A 23,893-nucleotide genomic window follows, 5' to 3' on the forward strand; every position below is an offset into this window, starting at 1 on the left:
ACGCTGAAACATCAGGGAGGAAGTGCTCCAGTGAGGAACAAACTCGTAGCTATATGTAGTGCCCAGAACATTTTTTTGGGCTTCTATCATCTAGTTTTTAGTCGAGATTCTTAGAGAAGGTTTGGGTTGACAAGTCTCACACTAAGTCACAGCTGTAGCCAATGATGTTCCAGCAGCTTCAAAAGCTACAATAGAACATGGTCCATACCGAAGTAGAGAAACGCTTCTACGTAGGTTTACTCCTGTGTAGCTGGCAGCCACATCATGTCTGGACCTAAAACCTAAAGGAAAAGACAGTCAGGTTCTAGACATACTACACTGTGACTAAAGAACGTTCGACTATAATGTGGTGAGACAACAAGGTCAGGGTTGGAGCCTCATGGATAATAACTTGGGCTGGAAAAGCTCTCAACTCTCTTTCTGGGCCCCAAGCTACAATGGTCTCCACATGTCTTGTAACTACTCCATGTTGCAATTCCATGATGATTGTACAATCTGCAAGATGACAGAACAAATCTCGTAGGTGTAAATTGTGAAATTCATCACCAGCGAAATGAGAACTGTCATCTGCTGGAGGCCTTGAGTCGAGATGGTTTAAGTGCAAGAGATGGGAATGAAAAATGTTCTCACAGTGATAACAAGAACAGGTTTTTATTAATAGTTTTGTAATACCATATATAATGCAATTGCATATCTTTGGCGAAAATAAATCTTATAAACATTTTATCAACAGAGGTTAGCATACAAAAACCAAAAGGGTCAGTCTGCCGGTTAAAGCTGGCAGAGAAGTTACTGATACTGGGCTGGCAGCTTTGTCAATGCAAATAAACAATCCCTGTTCTAAAGTATACCCGAATAAACTGCAGATTTCGTGAGTCCTGTAAATCAGTCGATGCCGATTACACAAGAGTTTGTTGGAATATCTCTGTGAAACTGAAGTTAAAATAAACCTTTTTTTTTCTTGCAAGTGCTACAGAAAGAAATTAATTTTTCATCTCGTCGCTTCAGTTATCCCTGAATGTAGATCTGAAACTTAAGAGCAGCAGCCTGCAGGTTGTATGCTGCAGCGGTCGACACAACAACAGTTTTGGCAACTCATAATACTCGCAATTTAGAATGGCAGTTAACTAGGTTGAAATTAAACCCAATCGAATGGCTGTATCTAAACATGGATGTCATACAAAACAAATACACAATGATCAACTCAGCAGTACACACGTGTCTTTCTGTCAAAAGACACACCAGAATTACAGAACAAATTTGGCAAAACCAAGAAGAAAAAGAAGGACCAAAGTTAATCAAACATCTTCTATGTGGCATAAGAGCAGAAAACAAACATATCAAGAAAACCTGGCAGTTCGGGTTAGAATCAAACAAGTAAAACAAAGTAAAAACACCCGCTCAACAGACGGTAGACATTGGCAATTAAAGTGAAACACCGAGAACACAGGCATATTGCTGTTAAATAATATCAGAATTAAAACAGAAAGACACAGGGAGAGAAATAAATGTGCCTGGTCAGTGACCAGTGTTTGATAGAGTCTCCTTTCAATTTTCACATAAATTATTGTTATAAATAAGGTTATGATTTATGAACAATCATTTGTTCTTTTTTTCACAGCTAAACAAAACCAGTGTATGCAGGTGGCACGGTCAGCCTTCTCTCCTGAAGTGAGTCACAGTCTACACTGTCCCAATTCCTCTTCCATTTCCCACTCATGAAACACGGCAATAGTGACTCGAAAATCATAAATGTCAAGTGGCATCGAGGGGATTAAAAGCTCACGACCTTTTTCGTTTTACATCAGTGGCACATTAAAATGCTTGGCACCGACCACTTAATTAAATGGATTATTACCAAGCGTCGTAATCAAGGTTTGCCTTTCTTGCCCCCCCCCAATGGGAAGAGTTACATTGTGTTCATCATCATTTCCTTCAATTGTTTGCCACAAGTACCCAGGCGGATCTCCTGAAAAGCCCTAAACAAGCGGCTGTTAAACTTCCCCTTTCCTTGGTGAACAGCATAAAAATCAACTGACAGTAAACACACCGTTTCACAGCTTGAGAAAAGAGCAAGGACTTCCGTATTTTTGTTCGAGTGAGGAAGAGGAAAAAGCTCAAGAGTGGCTGACCTGAACTGAGGGGAAATCCAGTAACATTGAATTGCATTCTTACCAAAACACGTTCATGTCAGAGAGGAACAACCTGTAATTTGGATAATATTTGTGGTTTATAAGTGGAATACTTTATGGTCGAGTGTGAACATTTTCATTCACTTAATCACATGCATCTATTTTTAAACAAACATGACTTTTCGTTCTGAAATTTATTTGACTGGACGAAGATCCCCTCCGTCGATGGTCGTTTAGCAGAAACCCAGTGTGCAACAACTACTCTTTTCCTGTAAATAAGACAGCTTTTCCTTCGACCACGATGCTAAAGAGGTATGTTGTTACTGTAGATGCAATCGCTCTATGAATGCGGTGGGAATGAAGTGCAGCTCAAGCTTCAACATCTGGTGACGTAAATCAGATTTTGCATAGTCACCAAAACGTGGAATATTCTCTGCCCGAAAAGACTTGACAAAAGGCGAAAAACGGGCTGAACAATGGTCTAAAAATAAAAAGCTGGGGTTTACATCTTGCAAAGGCAGTTAACATTATAGCTGACATTGCAACTTAATTTGGCAGTGGCAATGTAATACTTTTCCAACAGCTTGATAATCCTGAAATGGAGCAGGAGCTCAAGGGTAATAATAGGATCATAACACTACTTGTCAGCTTCAAATAGCTTACTTAACTTTAAAAAAAGGTGTCACGTAATATAGTCAAAAGGTTAAGGTTATGGATTAATTATTGCATCTCTTAAAGAAGAGGATCCGAAGAGCAAGAGTTCATTGAAAAAAAGTGGCATTTTTCGGACGAAGAGGAATACGACAGGAGGTTAGATTTCGTCTGTTACAAACATGCACTCATTTGCTTCTTAAATAGATTCACTTGGAAGAGGATACAAGTTGGAGGAGGAAGCATGCAACGCTTTGAGTTAGACAACCCTTCAGTGTGTCTTAATTTGTCTTTTGAGGAAAGATTAATCACAATCGTATGATCCAACAGAAGCAGGCAGGTCATTTTGGATAGGCATCACCTACACCAGCAGTCACCCCGAGATACAAAGGTCTCTATATGGCTTTGTTCTCCTGTGTGATCGACACTATTGCCATTTGTTTTGTTGGACTGGGAAATCCCGAACAAAAAAAGGCTCAAAATGGCCGATGAATGATCAGAAAAGGAGAAGGAGGCACACTGGGACACACTATCGGGGTCAAGGGTGATCGGTCACAGGGTCTGGAGTCTGATAGGTGGAAATTTTCATTTCCTGCTGAGTTTTGTGCTCTTGACTGTGCGTTTGGAACCCTCCATGCAGCCGCGGATCCCGGCGAGGTGCAGCAAAGATCCGGCGGCTTCCTTTAGCTCCTCATCTAGCTCCTGCTTGACCTCATGTCTTGCCCTTTTCACGGCCGGCCACTTGATGGCAGGTGGGCGTCGGGATGTTTCGTGCATACCCCTTTCGTCCCAGAGGTCAGAGTCTTCATCGCTGTGGAAGCCCTCGCTGCCGGCGCGGTGGGACTGCCTACGGTCGCAGCCCCCTTCGTCTAAGGATGACAGGGATGAAGAGGAGGAGCGGGAGGAGCAGCGTTGCAGGGCCACGCTGCTGTAGTTGTGGTCCTGCTTTGGATCGCTGCTCACCAGGACTGAGTCTGGTCTGGAGAGGTCAAGTGGGCTGTCAGAATCACCTGGAGCAGCACGACAAAAAAAAACAGGAAATTTTAGTTCTGTAACATGGCTGTTAAATCCCACTTTACATAATTCTGAGTCACAAATCTTTAAAAAAAAAATCCAATAAATACCATAAATTATGATCTATAGAGTGCATCGGAATATTAGCTGCACCCAATAAATTTAAGAAGAAAACTAGATCGCCGCATCAGTCTATGCGGTATAGAAAGGTCAGTGGTGCACCTGGCTTAATAAATGCATGAGGATCACTTCTTAACTAGTTTTGAAAACGGGGTCCAGCATGGAGACTGACTCATGAAAGAAACTCGGCAATGTTGTGAACCTGAATCATCAGCGCCTCACATCTTGTATTTAAATTAAAGCACTCAGTTTGTGCCGTTTTCTCCCACGAGTCTGAAGATCCTACACCACAACTGGTCTCAGCTGCTGCTTCACGTCTCCGGTCCTCCAGGAGATCGGCTCTGTTAGCGGAGCTACGGACACGCGGGTTCAGACAGCTCGAAAAAAGTAGCTTATAGACTGGAAATTAATAATAAATAAATTATATTCTTGGAAGTTTCAGATACATATGCAATCCAACCTCAGAAGATAATTTGAACTACTTGGGGAAACTCAAAAAAAAATTTAGGCTATGGAGACCAAACTATAGTCGACGGGGTTCTACTTTTCCTACCGTGTCCAGAACAGCCTCTCGTTTGAAACAGAATGTAAACATCACAATCTAATTGAAAAGTGAATTGAATCAGGCTCTTGTGAACCCAGTCAAATCGATTTTGGAATCAGAATCAATATCCAGCCTTAATAACTTGTCTTGGAGCTAAAACTTTTTTTCTAATTTGAAGTCTCCATCCACAACTTTACTGGAGGAGATTACACCATATTAATTGGAGCACATGATGCTAGCAATATTAGAGCAAAAAATCATTGGCACATATTGGTTCCACTGACTTGCCGCTAGCCTTCATTCACATCTGTGGCAAGGAAAATTGAGTGGAATGGTTCAAATTTGGTTCTAATACATTTTAGGAGGTGGAAGATCTGACTACCTCGCCTTAGTAGAACGCAGCATTATTATTTAATATGCACACTTTAGACAGAATCACATATAAAACTGCAGAAAACTTAAAAACAAACAAGCATTGATGAATGACGTATGAGGCAAAGGTGAAAAGATGGCAGCTTGTGGATTCTCTTACATGGGTCAACGTGGTGCCCTGGGGCAGAGTTTAAGAGCATCATGGCAGTGGCAGCATCAATATCAGACTCTGGAAGAGGAGAGAACATGCATGATGGTCAGTCCTACGCTGCGAAAATGTGGCAGAATGACGTCTCCACTCCTTTACCAAGGCACGAGCCAGATTTGTGCTGCCTATATGACACACAAAGATTCACAGACAATTTTCTGGAAATAGTCAAATCCAGCTCTGAGTGCATCTGATCTTTTCAGACCTGACGAAGTGTCTAAAAGCCTTGCCACTGGGGCTCTAAATTTTTAATGAATACAGTGAAGCAGAGTGCTCCACACTCAGCATCAGCAGAACCTCTGCCTGTCGTCAAGGTTACAAATCTAAGAGGAAGAGGGTGGGGAGCAGAAGACTAAAATATTGAATGAGAGCTCTCAACATTATGGTCTACATGAGGCATCAATGACTTTGAAGCAACGGAACAAATCAAGAATTAAAGAAAAGCACAGTGATGTCAAATGTTCTGAAATGTGCCAACGTAACGTGATCACAACAACAGACACACAACTGTACATTCATCAAATGAGCTGCATTTTCAAACCAGCAGGAGAAATTTGGATTCAGCCTCACCTTTAAATGAGCAGCCTTGGAGAAACAGATGGCGAGGGGGTGAGGAGGCACTGTGGAAAGTAAAACAAAAATGAGGCAGGAGAATTGGAGATAGAAAAGACAGCATGAGACATCTTAATCTGGATTAAATGATTTGATGCTTTTTTTAGAAAGAGCGTTACAAAAACATCCCTTAACTCAAAACATCCATCTATAACAATTTATGACGTTAACATTTTCAATAAAAATTAAAAGAAAAGTGAAAAGTCTAGCTGCTTTAGCCATCATTAATTAGAATACAATTTAACCTATTCGATCAAAGACACTTATTTTATGAATTTTTATGAATTGGCATGTGACAAGTAAATGAAAGCCATCTCACTGTATATAATTCAATTAACAGCATGCAAAATGAATTATGCAGAGGAGAGGATGTAGACAACTCCCCTGCTGTTTCTTGACGTCAACATCTTCAAAACCCAGCATTTTTGTTAAATAGTAACAAATCTAACAATCACTTCTTGAGGCAAAACCTCTCCAGCATCATTGTCCCTATCGCCATCATCATCTGATAATCTGCAACACCTAAAAAAAACACTATAGCTTCAGAGTTTTAGGCGACTGAAACAAATGTCAGCGTATGCCCTGCTGTGTTTGGTGGTATGATTAACCATATTAAGTACTCTGGTTTGATGGGATAGATTTTCCGCACAGACGTGACAGTTCACCTGGGTGGGGAGGCCGGTGGTGTGCAGAAGGCATGCGCAGCAGGGAAGTGCTGCTTCTTAAGGGCTTGGATCAGGTTGGGACGATACTCGGGGTCGACACACCAGAGAGAACCTTTTCCATTGGTCTGTGGAGGAGTGATTGAGTTAAACTCCAGCAAGACATGGGACATATTTAGCTTCAGAACAGAACAGTACAGTACAGTTATTAAGAACCAGAGTAATTGCAGTCACACAAACATATTCATACACAGAAACGGTGAGTGCTGGGCTACACCACCCGTCAAAATGGAAGAACGGCCTCACAGCTGTACTCTTATGACAATCATAGTGGACAGAACAGAATAACCAAACAACACGTGTGACACTTAAGCAGCAAAAGGATGAATCTAATACGATCATGTATCTACTTCTTTTAGCCATGACTTGATGCAGGCATTGAATACTCGCTGCAGGTTACAGGTACTTTACTGGAACATCTGAATGATTTTTTTTACCCCTGTGATTTCACCTTAAAATTTAAAGACTTGAATGATAATGCTGGAGAAGAATTCATGCTCAATTTGGATGTAGGGAACATCCAAAAAAACGTTAAACTTATAATGTATCTCTGTTAAGCAAAGAAATCACAGAAGAGTTCAGAGGAAAAGTGTAGTTTCCAAAATTTTGCAAAGACCTATGGACAAATAATTCATAGCTACAATATGAGACACTTCACATGCAGTTGCACATAGCAAGCAAGAACGCCTGAGCATGTTGAATGAAAGCAGAAAGCAGCTACTGGGCATAAGAATCCACCCGGTGCTAATTTCTGTCAAGTGTCACACTATCTAGTGGCAACATACTCTCACTCCGTCTGGGAGGAGAATGCAGAAAGGGAGGAGAATAACCTTGACTCAGATTACCAAGCAGCCCTGATACAGGAAGAAGGAAATGTCTCCATGGCAACGGAAACCACCAACCAGTGTCATGTGAAACTGGGTCTGGTCTCTCTGCAGACAAAACTGCTCACACTGCCACCTGCACGCCGAGTGTCCTGCACCTTACTGTGACGCCAAGTCTGACAAGGCTAACCTTTGTGATTGAAATCTATAGTTGCCATTTGCTTAATTATGACCATCCCTCTGGAATTAGTCATGGATATTTTTAGCAATGAAGATTTCAATAAATTTAGCTTGACATTGTCAAATAGAGGACATTCCGATGCAGAATTTAACTCCAGTCTCGTGATTAATCAGAAGTCATTTAAGCATACAAGTGGCAAGTGATCAGTCACATGACTTAGTCTCATTCCACTTAAAAAAAAAACTTTTTTACTGAATGTTCACTCAGTATTCACAGAATAAAAGACCTTGTGTTCTCAAGTAAGTGGTCGATTATCGTGACACTAGTGAGTGGTCTCCCACAATTCAACCCATGACAAAACTCAAGGTGAGGTTCAGGTCATCTTCATCTATTGAGGGGTCAACCTGTCTGTACAGTTTTCAGTTGATCTTACGGCAAGTATACTAAGCAGCCACGGCAAACAGTGAATATCACTATTAGGCTGAGATTGAAATTGGAAGTTGGATTCCAAACATCAGAAAAAGGCACCACTGTCCAGCCACATAACCAATCCCCTGAAAGCTCACCCTATATCAGTTTGAGACACGAACAGTTTTAAAAATAGTGAAACAATAGCCGACAAAAAAAAAACAACTCTACTGTCATGTGCTTGGTTTGCATTTCCTCAGAAGGACAGTGTGTGTGTGCGTAACCTTGACTGGATTTCAGTCTTATCGCAGCAAAGTCAGAGGTCACTGTGCCTGTGAAGTTGAGATTTACAGCGGGTGCACACATGCGGGCACTTTTCCACATCATTTTTGACAATACAAGCATTTACAGTGTACATCATAGAAAAGCAAACACTCAAAAGAGTAAAGTTTAAAAGACCTACCTTTCCTAAACTCCTGTCGACCTTGCGGAAGCATTTGTTCAGGGATAGATTGTGACGCACAGAGTTCTTCCACCCAGTGGGGGCATTTGAAAAATACGGGAAGTGCTCTAGAATCCAGCCGTAGATGTCCTTCACGGGCAAAGACTTACTAGGAGACTGCTCAATGGCCATGTAGATGAGGAGCGAAAATGAAAAGGGAGGTTTTGACTTTAGCGAGTCCCTCTCTCGACCTCTGCCATGCGATGAGGACGATGACGACGATGGTCCCTGGTTGGGCCCGTAGTCTCCCTCTATGTCAAAAAGAGGGCTGCCGCTGGGCTGAGCCTCGGGCCCCCCGAGGGTAAAGTTCTGAAGCAGGTTTTCATGAAGCCAGTTGAGGTTTGTTAGCTCTTCATCTTCTGTGCCACCGGTCTGGTCCACATTGGTCGCCAGTGGACTGGATGCGCACTCTGCCTCTGGCAGTGTCCCCACACCACAAATGCCTTTGAGCCCTGATCGCTCTTCTTGCATACCCGGAATTTCCGTTTTCTTATCTGGCGACATCCCAATGATTGGACCCATTAAATCGAAGAGATCTGGAGGGAGAATAGAAAGTTATCAGCAATGTCTCTTTAAATACACGTAGTCATACGTAGTCTTCCAAGTGTTGGGCAGGATTCATACAGTTACCCAAAGAAACGTCAAACTCAAGGCCTGAGGGCCAAATCCAGTATATTAAGTCATTTCTATATTTGGTCAAACTACATTGAAAGTGCACCAAAAACCAAACAGAGTGTCAACAGGCTGTTTTCTTGCAGGCAGAGATTTTCATTGAACTGGGAATTTATAAGTCAAGACAAACTGAAGGGAATATGGTAAATGAGTATGTGACAGCATCTAAGAAAGTGAAGATGAAAAAAATTTCTCTTGTGTCTGAGGCATGGTCATAAAGGACAAGTTATTAATTATCTATGAATTTGGTCATGTCATTATTACTTCGTCTATAGTCTTAGTAAACTTGAGCCTTGTGTTTTGCCTTATTTTTAATGTTTCTATAGGATCCTACGCATGTCTTCTGAAGCCGGGTGTCCAGGTGTACTGGGGGCACCCTGTACTGAACAGGAAGCCCTATTGCTATCCATGGTAACGCCGCTGAATGGGAAGAGTTTTGTTTTTAACATTTCGCAAGATGTCAGAGTCGCATTCATTGCTCCGAAAAACATCCTAACCAAATGCCACTTCTAGATCCACCTTAAATGGCTAGTTTTGCTGCAGGGAAACAGTGATCCAAGTATTTCACAGAGCAACTCTCTTAAGGAGGAATTACCTCACAGCTCTAATTGATGACCCAAGGTTAATGAATCATGTGTGCTTCGACTTCCAACTTCGACATTAAGTCTTATGTTTCAACTTTCAATCCGCCCTTTGGGAAACATGTCATTCAGTCGAGAGGCAAGGGCCCTTCGCGTTATTACTGTGAACCCGTATTACACTCCCCAGCTCCTCCGTCCCCACTCTCGATTAGAACTGACCCAGGCTGGAGTGGCTCTTGCATCATTCTTCAAGACTCTTGGCTTTAAAGAGGACCTCTTAAGCAAGTGAATGGTCTTAAGGCACCACTTGTACGCGCCTATCTCATTTACGGAAAGACTGTTGTAATTTTGTAATGAGTATGAAACCTTCCAGGGTTGTTGAGCCATACATACATATATATATATATATACATATACACACACATATATATATATATACACATATATATATATATATATATATATACACACACATATATATATATATATATATATATAGTGTGTGTGTATTAAATATGGGTGCTGAACAACAACGAAATGCCCATGAACAGGAGCAGATTCCTTGATACAAACATCCAGCGAGTAAAGATGCTTCCTTTGTGTTTCTTTAGGGATAACACCAATGCCCAACATAATCTCTGTGATATTAACATAGCCTTAAACAAGGAGGCTCTATGGGAAACAATATATACTGCTCTGTAACGTGGTGACATGGTCATCATGCTTTGGTTCAGCTTCCAATAAGCTTTAAGTCCTGGTGTCACCATGACAACCGTCCCATCTCTTCAATTAAGAGCAGACATCTCACAAAGAGGCATCAATAAGAAAATATGTAATCCATGTTGGCTGGCACAAACCACCACAGAGTCACAATGCTGCATGGAAATGCTCCTACTGGACTTGAGCATCGACAGCAGATGCCACAATCGACGGTGGTCAAGGATCCTACTGTATCATACCCAAGAATTAGAAGAGAAATTGCGATAGAGCAACACACAGTCTGGTAGGAAAGGTAGAGAATGACTTCCTTTCTGTGAGGAAAGGTAAGAATTGGGTCAAGCTGAAGAGTGTTTGCACAGTGGGTGAGACAGGAGAGGGAGTGCACTTACACATGCATACACAAATCATTTTGTCACAGCCAGTCATCGAAGCTATGAGTGGACAGGGAGAGGCATTAGTGCATTTACAAAATGACCACTCAAGCCCCTCGACAGGGTTTAAACCTGTGACACACAGGCTACATTTCAGTCCAAAGTGACCTAAAAAAACCGCAACCCACTCCATTGTCGACACACTCTGTCAATTAAATATACAGCAATCCGTCGAATAAGTTCAATGTTTAACATCTATATTCACAGACATTGGCACATCAGCAAGATTCAAATATAGCATTTTCTTTTGTTATTTAGCCACGTGTAGTATTATCAAAAAGAGAAGAGCCCGATAATAGTTGGAGAAAAAGCATAAAATAAACATAATAAAATAAAATAAAAAAAAATTAAAAATAATCTCAAAATATTTTATAGTCAACATGTGACAATGCATAATTTAACTCAATAATCTAATCTAAAATATGATTGATTCACCTTATAGAATTAGAATTATTACTGTCTCTAATTCATAAATATAAGGTATAATGCATTATACTTTCATAATTGGCAGTACAAGACTAAAATATTTTGTGCGTTTTATACGTCTGACATGCTACCTGCACCAGTGAAGATGGCCTGCGTCCTAAGCAAGGGGAGTCGTTTCAGGACAGAGCAAAAACAGTCTCCAACAGGGCGAAAATGAAACACAGAGACAGTAGTGAGGTGGGCTGCATTAGTTATCCCCACTCCAGGATGAATCACAGCTCGCAGTAAACTAGAGCAGTCACATGTGTCAGGAGGCGAGAGAACCACCCATTTGTGTTAAAAGATAGTCGTATCTCAAAAAAATGACCAAAAAATTGGGAACGTTACCAGCTGACAGGTTCAACGATAGATTCATACGCGTAACAGATTTTCAGAACAGATCAGCGTTCTTAAGACTTTTTAAGAATAATCGGGATGAGTTTATTTGTTGTGTATTTTCGATGTAACACACAACATGGAAGAAATTGCAAACTATTCTGACAGATGTACCCGGGCCAAAATCTTCCCTCACTTCAGGAGCATGTACTTTGTCTGCACCCTGGTCCTCTACTATCTCGATGAACAGGAAAACCTCAGAGAGTTCAAGTCAATGCTACTTCTATTTGTGTGAATTTGGCTTCTGCATTGAGCATCAAGCAATTCTATATATTGACTTTTGGCATCAATTATTTTCCAACAACATCTGTATGAATTTTAGGTAATTTTGGTGTGCTACTAACTAGGATCAAAGTGAATTTTGAGCCAACTATGTAATATTAAAGTGCTCGATGGTCACATACAATCACTCAATGAGCCATACTTGGCCACCGGGCCTTGAGTTTGACACTCAATTTCTCTGCTTTCAAGCTCCTCCTGCTGAAAAAACTGGGATGGAAGTTGCTAAGGAAGGAACTCTGCTTTCGCTTCTACAGCGTAAACTTCAAGTTGAAACCGAGTTACTGAACAGCTCAGCTAAAGCCAAATGAAATTCACGAAGGCAACACTCAAATTTTGTTTGGAATTGAGCAGATTGTGAATCCATAGCTGGCTGACATTAACCTCCCTTTCTCTGTCATTGCAGTGTCAGTGCAGCCCTACATGGCTCAACATGTTTTGCAAGATGACCAGGACAATGGAGCCAAGGTAAAAGCAAATCGCTTATTCTTTGTTGTTCTAATGAGTGATATAAGGACTCAATGGACCCTGAGGAGTGCAATAATTCACCAATAAAGATCACCACTAAACTCGAGTCGATTTCCACAGCCAGGGCCTCTCAGCTGCACTCTTGGATGATGGGGAGTGCTTATCCTATTTGACAGGAGACTCCAGAAGTCAAAAGATCAACACAGGCTCCATCGGTCAGTGGGTGCAACCAACCAAACATATGTTTGCAGCTGGTCACTTAATGTAGCGTTGATTATTGTGTTGGCGAAAAAAGGAAGCAATGATAGATGAGAGTGGAGATGTTAGGAGGGGGGTGGCCCTTGAGCTGAGTTGGCCTGTTGACTGCTCATCCTTGAATACGAACCAAGGCTGCAACAGTGCTGACCTAGTGGCTCATCTGCAAGTTAAAATACTCAAGCTGCATCATATTCATGTGCAAACAGCCAGAGTCTAACAGCAGGTGCCAAGGCACATTTATCCCCCTTTATACACCCCTCTTATCCTGTTAAGCACTCTGGCCCCTGACAAAAAAAACCACACACAATAAGAAGATGGCTATAAGTGGCAGATTAGCCAGTGGTATACCTAATGTACACCTTCTGATGTTTCCTGGGTGAGAATTGCAGCTTCAGCATAAAGAGGAACTTGTTTTTAGATGGTTTGAGAGCAAATCTCACTAACAGAAATCGGTTGCCACGGCAGCCAATGTGGTAAGGGAAGCAATTGTGCTCATGTCTGTGCATGAAGAGAAAGATAATGTGGGGAGATCAATACAGGCGGAAAACGCTGAGGCCAGCAGTCTGCTTGCTGTTCTCCACAAACCTGTCTGACAAAGAGAAGCAGGAAAGACCACGTCCAACCTGGATGAAACTGGGCGGCAGCTAATTCCACGACAGCCTCCTTTACAACACAACGAGCTAAAAAACGCAGACCTTTACATGATGCTGAACTTAAAACTTTACTTCAGCCATGTTACTGTTTGACAGCGCCTTGAGCTGACACAGATGTAGAGGCCGCACCCTCTTTGCAAGTAAGAAAACAGTTGACACAAACCAGTTACACCTCTGTAATAGATACACAAAGGTGTGTCACAACTCCCCATCGCCAGGGCTGTTATTTGAAACCCTAAGTGATATTTAGGTGACTACGATGTCTCGAGCTCTAAAAATGTGAATGAGACAGGGGGAGGGAGGCTAATTTAGGCCGAGAGAGATAGCGGCTGGGAGGGCAAGATAGCCAAGTGAGAAATTCATGTCAGAATAAACAACACTGTTGGCAATGTGACGGTTAATAAGGCTGGTTAACACAAACCATGAGTGAAATTGATTTGCTCACCGACTGAAAAAAAATGGTAGAACGCAAACTGGTTCTAGAAGAATAGAATTGGCCCCACGTAAGGTCCAGACAAAGGAGCGGTTGTTTTTGCCCTCGTCATGTTTCTAAAGTGCTCAGTATTCACCTCACAGTTCTAAACAGAAGACTGGGAGGGAAGGAAACACCTCCTGCCTGTTGAGGAAGTTCATATTCGGAGAACAAATTCAGACTTCACACAGAGGCAGTTGCTCTTACTCAATAACAAAACAGTCGGCTGGAACAAGGAGTGGATGAGAGGTAGCAGTTAATGCCGCAGTGTCCATGAACCGCATGCTGCTGAAATTGGGAAAATATTTACTTTGACGGGCAACTTCAAACCTGATAATTCAATAACAAAACAAGCTGGTAATATTGGAAGTTATTTGAAACGGAAAAACAGACTGCACTTGACCGCTGACAGTGGAGAGGTCTACAGAAGTACACCCCCTGATCAACAGGGAAACCTTATCTCCAGGGTCATGTGCCGCATTTCAGACTACTGATATTCTCAACCTCTGCCTCAGATACTTCAAAATAGCAGAAACAACATTTGCTTTTCCTTTCCAGCCCTTTCACAGTCCAAGTTTCAGCTAAACCCTTGCAGGAATTTGCTCATTTGTAAATACTGAATGAGATTATGCGTTCAGTAAAGTCAGTAAATATGCAAGGTAGGAACCAGAAATTAGGGGAAACAGAAGGCGAAATCTTATGAAATATGGGAGTGAAAAAAGTATCTACAAAGTATATATTTGATGACTAGCTCAAGAACTATAGGAAAGTAGCTGCAACGTTTACCCATTAAATTAACAAAATACTTCCTCTGAGGTTATATATGATCAATATGGAGAAGTGTAACAGTACTAGACATTTTCTTCATGGCTAGTTCAGGTGTCATTAAAAGAGATCTGATTGATGTGGTCAGTGTTAGGGCAAGCAGATTAGCAGGACGAATAAAGCGTCAAGGAATGATTCGTTTGTTCTGAAGAATGAGGTTATAGATCAAATTAATTGGTTACAAAGTATTAGAGACAGGAGTGCAACAATTTACAAAAGTCCGTGTTTTAGGAGGTTTAATTTGGGGATATTTCCGTGAGGTAAAAAGCAAGACATATGTCTTATTTTTCAGATGTCGAACAAGGCTGATAGTTTCACTGAATAATTTCACCATTTTTTCAACACAACACAAAAGAATAACAACTACCACATGATAGAGAAGATGAAAAGTGTATTGTCGTCAAAAGACGATCCGTTTAAAATGAAGGAATTATAATGAAGACGAAAATACAGAGACTCTATGTTTGTTCCAGTCACATGAGTGACAGTAGAGCGGTTCCCAATAGGCCGCATCTTGTGGCAGCTGACGGTCAGAACCGAGACAAGGACAGTCAGTGAGTAAATGGCAAGTAGGACTAGAACAACAAATGATCTATGGAGAGCAACCAAAGAGCAACAGGCAGTCCGTTCACAGAATCACATGTTTTGTTTTTCTTTTCCTTTTTTTTTTTTCAAATATAGTAACTGAGAAGAGACGATGGCTTCATTAAAACACTAAAGGCCATCTAAAGGTCAACCCATGTGCAAGCATTTTCCAGCTACTTTTTCTCAAAATTGTTGATTTAGCTGTCCTCTATTAACAATTGTTAATTTTTTAAAGAACTTCTAAAACACTTTGAGCAAGTTAACAGCAGTAACTTCTAGATTGCATCCATTCATGAAAAATCCTGTGCCCTATTGTGCAATCTGGTTTACCGACATAGAAAATGATTCCACCCATTGTTCATCAGTAAAATGAGTTCCTCCATTACGTAGAAATGGGATTTCCCTTTCCTCACTAATTCAAGCACGACTTCATTGTCAAACCTGATAAATATATGGAAATTTAAATATATTTCCATCTTGCAAGTACACAGAATATGTTTTAGAGTGATTCTAACCGTCAGACTACAAAAAAGGAAGTGAAAATCCTTAGAAACTCAGGTAGTTGGTTTATTTGGGAGAGTTTGGAATGACTTTAAAACCACAGTCATTTGTATATATACAAAGTACATAGTGGCCTTACTTTGGGTCAGAGTACAAACTTCAGTGATAAGATTAGACACAAACATCACCATGGTGAAAGGTAGCTTAAGAGCCACCCACTTAACATGGCGGAACAATTCTGTTCCTTTCCTTCAGCCGTTTTGTTTATTATAAATGGATTTTTATTTTCATGATATTTGTTTTGCAGCTGAAATGGGCATATCTTCATAATCAATAAGCTAATTGCATACATACAAAATAAATGTTTAAAGAAAGTCGGTTGAAATCAATATATATTTGTAAAACAAATGAAATCTACATGATAAACAACTTGAACGTAAATCAATGAGCAGAATCCTTATTGATAATTTTTCACTTCTGCTCCAATTAACCACATTCAATTGTGTCACTCTCTCAAATGATTCCAGTCCCATATTCGATTAAAAAAAAAAATTAAACTCTAGAACTGCACAAGGTTGTTTCTTATTTTTTCTAAACAGATCTTTTTGGTTGAGATATAGACTTTGTAAATATAACGTTGAGCGCTCATTCAACCCCCATTCCATTTGACCCACACTGCCCCAAAAGAAAATTGGGCCGAAGCACGATTATGCCATGATGTTGCGTTAGCATGTCAAGAAGAAACACCGATCAGGCGGGATCATAGATGAGGGCATGACAAACATCAACAACCTAGCAACAACGGACACCAAATTATGACATGATGATTTATGATTTCACTCTGGCTTATTGATACAACTCTAGTGTGCATTGGGCAATATGTACTATGACTCTATGCTGGTAAGTAAAACATCACAGTGTGTTACTACTGTTCATCAGTGTGTTTGGTAGTATTATAAAGCCCAACAGTGACTACTTTCCATAAGTTCCTGCTCCTGTTAAAGGACGGAAAACCTCACTGCACATGCATAGGTCCAAGTTAAACATACTACCGGGTTTGTTTTATTGTCATGCACCACAAACGTTTTTCACAGGCAATAGTGTTAAATTCTGGTTTGACAGTTCGGCCCAGCTTAAAACCATGACAACTGAAGCAGTGGGTGCAAGTAGTTAGTCCTTCATTATGTCTACTGAACTGAATTCAACAGACGAATACTTGGTTTTAGATAGATTACTTTTGTTCTCCCCACAGTGTGTTGTGTACAGTGCTTAGGCCAAACCTTGTGAATCTATATTTCCACTTTTTAACAACAGCAAATACAACAAAAATAAATAAATAAATAAATCTAGAATAAATAAATTAAAAAACTACAATAAATTAACTTTCTGATCAGTATTCACGACTATTTAATTTAATGTGTAATAAATTAATCTTTATTGAGGAAAATCATTAGCGTTGTGGAAAGAATTAAATGTCACCTTTATGTTTAAACAGATGTAAAAAAGTAAATATTGAATGATGTTGCTTTTGCGGATTTTGCATTATCACCCTTTTACCTCTGTGATCCAGTTGAAGTCAGCAAACACGTCATATAACATGGTGCATAACAAGTATTATTTATAGTAATCTATGCCAGTAAAGTTAGTGGGCTCTGGTCTATTTTTGGATCAGAGCCCTTCAGAGGCTCCTGAACAAGAGCATTTACAAAGTAGTGATGCATACCAAGACCACAAACAACAACAAAGATAACAGATGGCTCTGACCTTCCATATGAAAATGGAAACTGGCAATTAGGTAAAGACAGTTTTATAACATCTGTCTTCACGTGTCTCCAAATCTTTTGTCCTATTAGAAATGCAGATGCTTTCACAAAGAAAGTGAAAAATTCATCAACTGAATTCTGAAAACACTTCCAAAATGTACACAGTGGGATCCAGAAATTATTCAGGATGAGATGTGTTATTTAAACCAAACCAGTTCCAGCTGATCCTAATGTGTGCGGCCATAACACACAGATGTATTTCCCCCTCTGATATTGTTAGTAAAGCACTCTATCTGGGACAATCTTGTGATAATCCATTACATCATGTGCTTAGCCACCAAACGTGGCCACACAACCAGATATGACTGATATGGACTAAAATAAATCAGTTAGGATATTTCAAATTTCACTCCAAAGGCTGATTGAGTTGAAAACACAAGTCGAGATACTGAAAATAAAAGCAATTTTACGTGTTTAACGTGCCGCTTGTGTTGAAAAGTAAAGATGATAGTAGGATGTAACGCGACGTGAGTCACCGCGGACTGCAGTCACACGATGTCGAACACAAAAGTTACACGTATTGCATAAGACTTCCTGACAGACCTAACCGAATCAACTTGTAATAATTAAGTTGAGGGGGATACAACTACACTTCGCTTTGGGTCGACACCGCGAAAGTAGAATGGCGTTTGCTGTCGAGTCAGTGAAGGTAAGCGTGCCGCTAGCGTTAGCATCGCGCTACCTCAAATATCTCAGTCATTCTTCGCCCAGTAAAAAAGTCTTCAAAGGCAGAACAAAGAAGGCGGTTGTGTCACACACTATATGGAGAGGTGACAGCGAAAAGTACGCGTAAAAGGGCAGCCCAGCGGCCACATGCTGTCGCTTTATCTGCCATGCTGGCTGCTCTAAGCAAAGTCACTTGACCACATTTACTTTTAGCGTGTTCGGAACACACACACACGGCGGCTTCTCACACACAACTCGGACCGTTAACGAGTCGAAAGAGTCGGGTTACTTACACTCATGCACGTCGTGTCCCGGTCCAGTGTGTTTTCGAAGCCGCTGAGTTGTTTAATTCAGATGTCTGTGTTCACACAATGTCAGAGATCAGATCAGCAGCTGCTTCCTCCATACACGCAGCGCGCAGATCACACAGCGCACAGCAACGCTACCAAACCCCTCGCCGTCGCCATGGTAACAAACCCGCTCCAGCCAATCAGAGCCCCTCCCCTCCTATCTCCCCTGGCAACTGCCGCAGCACAGGGACTCCGTGAACGCGCACGCTATCCTATTTTGAATCCTGCTTTCACTTCTATCCGAACACATCAGAGCAGAACATTTTAATATTTAAAAGATTCACATAGTAACTCAGGAGCCACGTGTATTTCCCCCATCAAAAAAGTCATTATACGGATACAAACGGAACAGACAAGCAAACACTCCCGCGCTATTTAGGCTACACAAACACCCAGGGGCGGGGAGAAAGGATGTGTCACCACACCCATGACCGTGGACCCTCAATTGGGGCCCCTCCTAAAGTAAACGATGAGCCGATCCTATGATCAGTGGTTTAGGGGAGCCTCGGAAAACGAGGGATCATAAAACAAATGTACTCAATATATTGTTTCATGATGATCAAAAATTTCACAAGTGCAGGTCATGTGAAACACATGACTTTTATTGAATATTAAAGGTGAACTGACCGCCTAGGGAAAAAAAAAAATAACTTTGCAACATCACAAGCTAAACGGTGCGTCATGATTCGATGTGGATAAAGCGAGGATTTGCAATGATCATAGCAATGTTCAAAGTAAAAGGAAATTCCAATGGACGTGGGTAGAAACAATGAGATTTAAAAAGTGTGATGAACAAGTAAACAACCAAGAAAAATTATTGTCAACCAAAAGTTTATGAAATGTTTTCATCAATGAGTATGTCTTTGTTACAGTTTCCAGCCTGCTGCTTTTTTTTATCAGACTATCTGTAGAGTGCAGATTTACTGGCCAACAGTGACTTAACACCAAACTGTAACTTTCACATAGAGGTGATACCTTACTCAACCTCAGTGAGACTGTTACAGCAGCACAAAACTTACTCTCAGTGGAGTGATCGCTTTAGAGGCCTATGCGCCCATACCTATGCACACCCATGTTTTCCCTGCCTGTAACTTGACAAACTGGCTCAACAGGGTCATAGCGTGTCTGTGTGATGACTGGAAGAACACTGTAAAACGTTGTGCTGTGACTTCTCTTCAGTGTCATTTTGTTTGAATCTATTAACCTTTAGTAAAATGTACTATAGGAGGCCCTAGAGTAGCTTTGCATATTAACAGATTTATGGTCATTCACATTTCGACGAGGTTCCACAAAACTAGCATCTTAAATCTATAAATTATGTCTGTACGATCTGTGTAAACCGAAGATTAAACACTGAATGGAATGTAACACGACACAAAGACTGTCCGTGCAAGAGTCAGCCACTCATTACTAAACATTTTTTTTTCATTTGTCTCAGATCTGCCAGCTGAGTTCAGCACAGTTTGCATATTTTGTTGGTTTCAAAATGCAAATCTCCACCATGCAGCTAATTCTCACCCAACATTACTGTCCTAAATTTGTATTCTTCATATATTTAGATACATTTTTTTACAATTTGAAATGTCATTCCTAGTCAGACTCTAATGAGCTCTATGGGATGCAGCAGTTGTGTTTCAGAAGTTGGTCGCACAACTCAGTAGAAAGCGAGGAAGGAAGTCAATTGAGCTTTCAGCGTGGGTAAGTGCCTCCGTCAATAGGAGCCAGATGACAAAAGTGTACCATCTATTCCTCCTCTCATTATAAACAATTGCAGAAAAAAATTTCAACTGAAATCCACAACTACCTTTTTGGTTATTTTGACATCAGAAAAATTAATCGATTTATATCTGCGCTGGTGCATTTTCAGAATCATTCTTGTTTCCATGTGTTATTTCATAATAAATCACGTGTTCTCGTTGCCCCTAGATAACTTAATGCATTCACATTTAAAAGCCTTTACTCAGGGGCATCATTTTCCTGCCCAATAAGCTATTCTTAGGGCCTGCAAGCGGCAACGATCTGTCCCGTTTTTCCTCCTCTAGTATCACTCTTAAGAATGATGAAGTTGCACAGGCAGCAAACGAGAGAGAAGAGAACAAGATGCATTAATCACCAGGGTAACCGTTGATTTAGGATGCCTTGAAAAGACAGAGCCATCAGTCTGTGAGCCTGCCATACTGCTAATTTGATTGTAAAACTGTTAAGCTAAAACAACATCCATCGGCCACCTACGGAGATGCCCATATAGGTATGAGCGGTGTTGTGCTTTGTATTTTCTGGTGCTGTTGAAGGACTTTGAGAATTAGCTCTGCTGACAGGGAGGATCAAATGAAATGGTGCGTGTTGTCAACTTGACAACAAGTAGAAAATAATGCCTTATAGAGCCCCTACGGATAAAAGGGAGTTAGGTGAGAAATAATGGGATTACAGACTTGGAGAGGCGTTCATGTGTGGCAGTAAAAGTGGCCGGGATGAAGGGGTGGACAATGGAGAATCTAACTGGGAGAATGAGCATGAATGAGGGTGCACAGTGTCTCAGTTGCCAGTCTATGGTGGCATAGTGGGCAGGATCCCTGCTGCTTTAATGGTCCATAAATCTGCGTGGACTGGCCGGTCTGATGCCGCCCCAGTGAGACCCTCTCATGCGGAAAATGAATCAGACCATTTTTACAGACCGCAAGTGTTGAAGCTCTCACCCCCCTCCTATACTGCCAGCGAGCCGATAAGAGCTGCTGCACACGCAGGGTACTCCATTTCAGCACGTCTGGAGCTCATAAAACTGTCGGGTGACAAACCTTGTTTGTATTCTGCTCTTCATTCACTCCCTTCTCTTGAATTTGTAGCTTTCATCCTCTTTTCTATCTTGAACACACCGAGCCTTGGATTGGAAAGTGGGAGCCAGAAGTGTTGGCACTTGATTAGCTTCAGAAAAGCGCAAAAATAAAACCTGTCAGAAGAAATTCTGCTGAGCAAAGCCTTTGCACGCGCCTCTACCGTCAGTACCTCATGCTCATGAATTAAATAATAAATTGTGTATTGATCACAGACAAGTCCGGCATGTGTGTTGTATTTATGTGTTGTCAATGCGTCTTTGTGTGTCGGGATTTCTCCCCAGAGTGCAAAAACATATCACTAAGTCTTCAGGGGATCCTTTGGCCCAAACAATTCCATTTAAACATAATTCTTTTTGGAAGACACATTGCAAAGAGGGGATTTAAATCATACATCCAAGTGAAAGACAACCTCTCACACGTTCGGTCACAGTCACATGGCATATTAATGCCATTACTGGCAAGCTGTCCAGGGCGTCCCTTGACACAGCCTCGTGTTTTATTTACCACTGAAGTATTGGGGCATTTTGCTGGAGTGGATGTACCTTTTCCCCGCAGTCCTTCTATCTCCTTCCCCTGACTTCACCCAGCAGATTAGCTCCTGAAAACCATTCCATTTAGTAGTGCTGATGGAGCTCTTTATTTGTCAGCGTAACGGTTTTGAATAACCCTGGAAGCTGGTAAGAGAATGTTAATCCCTTGATTATTCACTGCCTCTTCATTTATACAGTTGAGATGCTTGACTTCAGCTCTTGTTCCCTTCTGAAAGTTTACACACATGCAGTGATGCTCAGTGGTGTGTTTTCTCCAGATAGGCATGGTTACTGGTTAAACAGGTAGTATTTGCATTCTCCGCAGGACGAGAAACCAATTGCAACTGCCTGTGAAGCTGCCAGAGCCCGCCTGCTGTGTCAAGACGTGTGCTGACAGACATCACAGCAGCCTGAAGGTAATTGCCCTGGAAGAAACGAAAAGCGAGGAGTAAACAAAAGAATACAGCCTATTTTTAATCACAACTCTTGCTTAAATTTGTTATTTTAAAAGAGACAAAGTTCAATGTTACTTCTACCGCCCCTGTAACTGTTGGCTTATCAACAAGGCGTGGCCAACTTGTTTTCAAATTCAACACTCTCTTTTGTTCTTCAGGTTTCTTTCCCTGGAGGTTCTCTTGGATTTAGCCCACAGTTATTCTCAACTGTGTGTTTGCCCACAGAAGCCTTTGTTTGACGAGCCTTTATGTTAACCAGCTTTATGAATTGTGTCAGCAGTTGCTGCGTGTTATCAGTCAGCTGATAAGTGGCCTCTTTGATGCGCTGGCAATAAAATGCTCCCCATGTAGGGCAGATGATTTTAATAGTCAAGCAAACACCCGGTAATTCATGACGATTATGTTTATTGGTCCTTGTTTGCCTGCTTCGATTACTGTATCCAAGTGTCAGCCTGCTCCTGGTAAATGTCACCGGACAGTTCAATAAAGTCAACACTGACTGGTAGATGTATCAACAAATATACAGTGGATTTTTTTAAAAGGCAAAGTTATTTGACTTGGTGCCTGGAATTGTAATGAAATAAAATTATGATTTGAAACTCCTTTTATATTCATAAAAGGCCAGAAGTTTGGACCACAAAACTTAAATCACAACAGTGCACAGAACCGGATATTTATGACCAAATATGGAGTTATACATCCTGCTTATTGAAAGGGAACAGAAGGTGTTGAGAAATATTGAACAGTGAACGAAACACAATGAATATATTTGTGACTTTGATTTCCTAATGTAAATCTGTATTTTGGATCCATGCATTTCTTTTGTTTTTAATTTTTCATTGTGCACTCATTGAAAATTGGAATAGAATTTATCTTCCATAGCTTCTCTAGAACTGTTTCACTGACATTTCTGCCGTCTTGTTTTGTATGTGTCTATACAACAAGATGGTGTCCCCAAATCAGTCAAAGCAAAAGTAAAAACGAAGCTCTCTTCCAGTCTGATTAAATTCCAGAGCAACTTCAGTCTCATTTACTGTACAGTCTTAGTCAAATCCCAGGTATACTTTCAATAAGTCAGATCACCAAACATTTACTTTGCAAAACCAAGAACACCTCTGTTGTTAAAATAATCCAATCTCAGCTAACCAGGTTACAGCTAATTACATCACTGGTTTTATGTTTAGATGTGCGATCAATACCTTGTGAGTAATGATATGACAAACAAAGAAGCCGTTTGTAAAACACAAGGTTTGTCCCACAGACACAAGCACATAGAGCCAAACACTGAGCTGAACTTTGGTCTGTCTTTTTCATTGCCTCAAGTGCTGCTCTTCTCTGGCTTTATTGACCAATGTCCATTGCAATCTCTTTGCACTTCTAAGCACACTAAAACGGCATGACTCCCCTATAAATGATTCTAAGGAGTCCGCTCCACAATGCACCACACGCAGAGGCCATTGAATTAACCCATTGATCCTTGAGTCTACGTTAAGGCCAAATTTTGTTATCCTCCCTTAATGACTGCTACTCGCAGGCAAATGAACACTTGTGGTCAATTTACTGGGATTATATAAGAAGACGACGACCCTCTCTCTGTTTTGGTTCAAGTCGCACCGGCTTTTGTCTTCACTGTAACTCA

General features: G+C 41.0%; 1 protein-coding gene and 1 long non-coding RNA gene across 3 annotated transcripts; one reads left to right on the top strand and one right to left on the bottom strand.

Moving 5' to 3' along the window:
* Nucleotides 1-644: 644 nt before the first annotated feature.
* On the bottom strand, nt 645-18,527 carry foxn2a (forkhead box N2a). Of its 2 annotated transcripts, XM_053875866.1 has the most exons (6): nt 18,379-18,527; nt 8,252-8,826; nt 6,319-6,443; nt 5,612-5,661; nt 4,994-5,062; nt 645-3,793 (listed from the first exon to the last, which is right to left on the bottom strand). In XM_053875866.1, exons 2-6 carry the CDS (start codon nt 8,810-8,812, stop codon nt 3,369-3,371), a joined length of 1,230 nt encoding a protein of 409 aa, XP_053731841.1. In that variant the 5' UTR covers nt 8,813-8,826; nt 18,379-18,527; the 3' UTR covers nt 645-3,368. The 2 variants fall into 2 exon arrangements, with proteins under 2 accessions (XP_053731841.1, XP_053731842.1); XM_053875867.1 differs by lacking the exon at nt 4,994-5,062.
* Nucleotides 17,971-22,686, top strand: LOC128765268 (uncharacterized). Its single transcript, XR_008415849.1, has 3 exons — nt 17,971-18,068; nt 22,125-22,215; nt 22,413-22,686. It is a non-coding gene; the product is annotated as an uncharacterized LOC128765268 (long non-coding RNA).
* Nucleotides 22,687-23,893: the final 1,207 nt, after the last annotated feature.

This window comes from Synchiropus splendidus, chromosome 9 (assembly GCF_027744825.2).
Source record: "Synchiropus splendidus isolate RoL2022-P1 chromosome 9, RoL_Sspl_1.0, whole genome shotgun sequence".
Classification (NCBI taxonomy): domain Eukaryota; kingdom Metazoa; phylum Chordata; class Actinopteri; order Syngnathiformes; family Callionymidae; genus Synchiropus; species Synchiropus splendidus.

Bases quoted from the DNA above. Each gene is read 5' to 3' on its own strand.
- foxn2a (XM_053875866.1), bottom strand. From the start codon at position 8,812: ATGGGTCCAATCATTGGGATGTCGCCAGATAAGAAAACGGAAATTCCG. The intron at 6,444-8,251 runs GTAGGTCTTTTA...ACTCCTCCACAG, and splicing joins TCGACAGGAGTTTAGGAAAG to ACCAATGGAAAAGGTTCTCT. The intron at 5,662-6,318 runs GTGAACTGTCAC...TACTTTCCACAG, and splicing joins CCACCGGCCTCCCCACCCAG to TGCCTCCTCACCCCCTCGCC.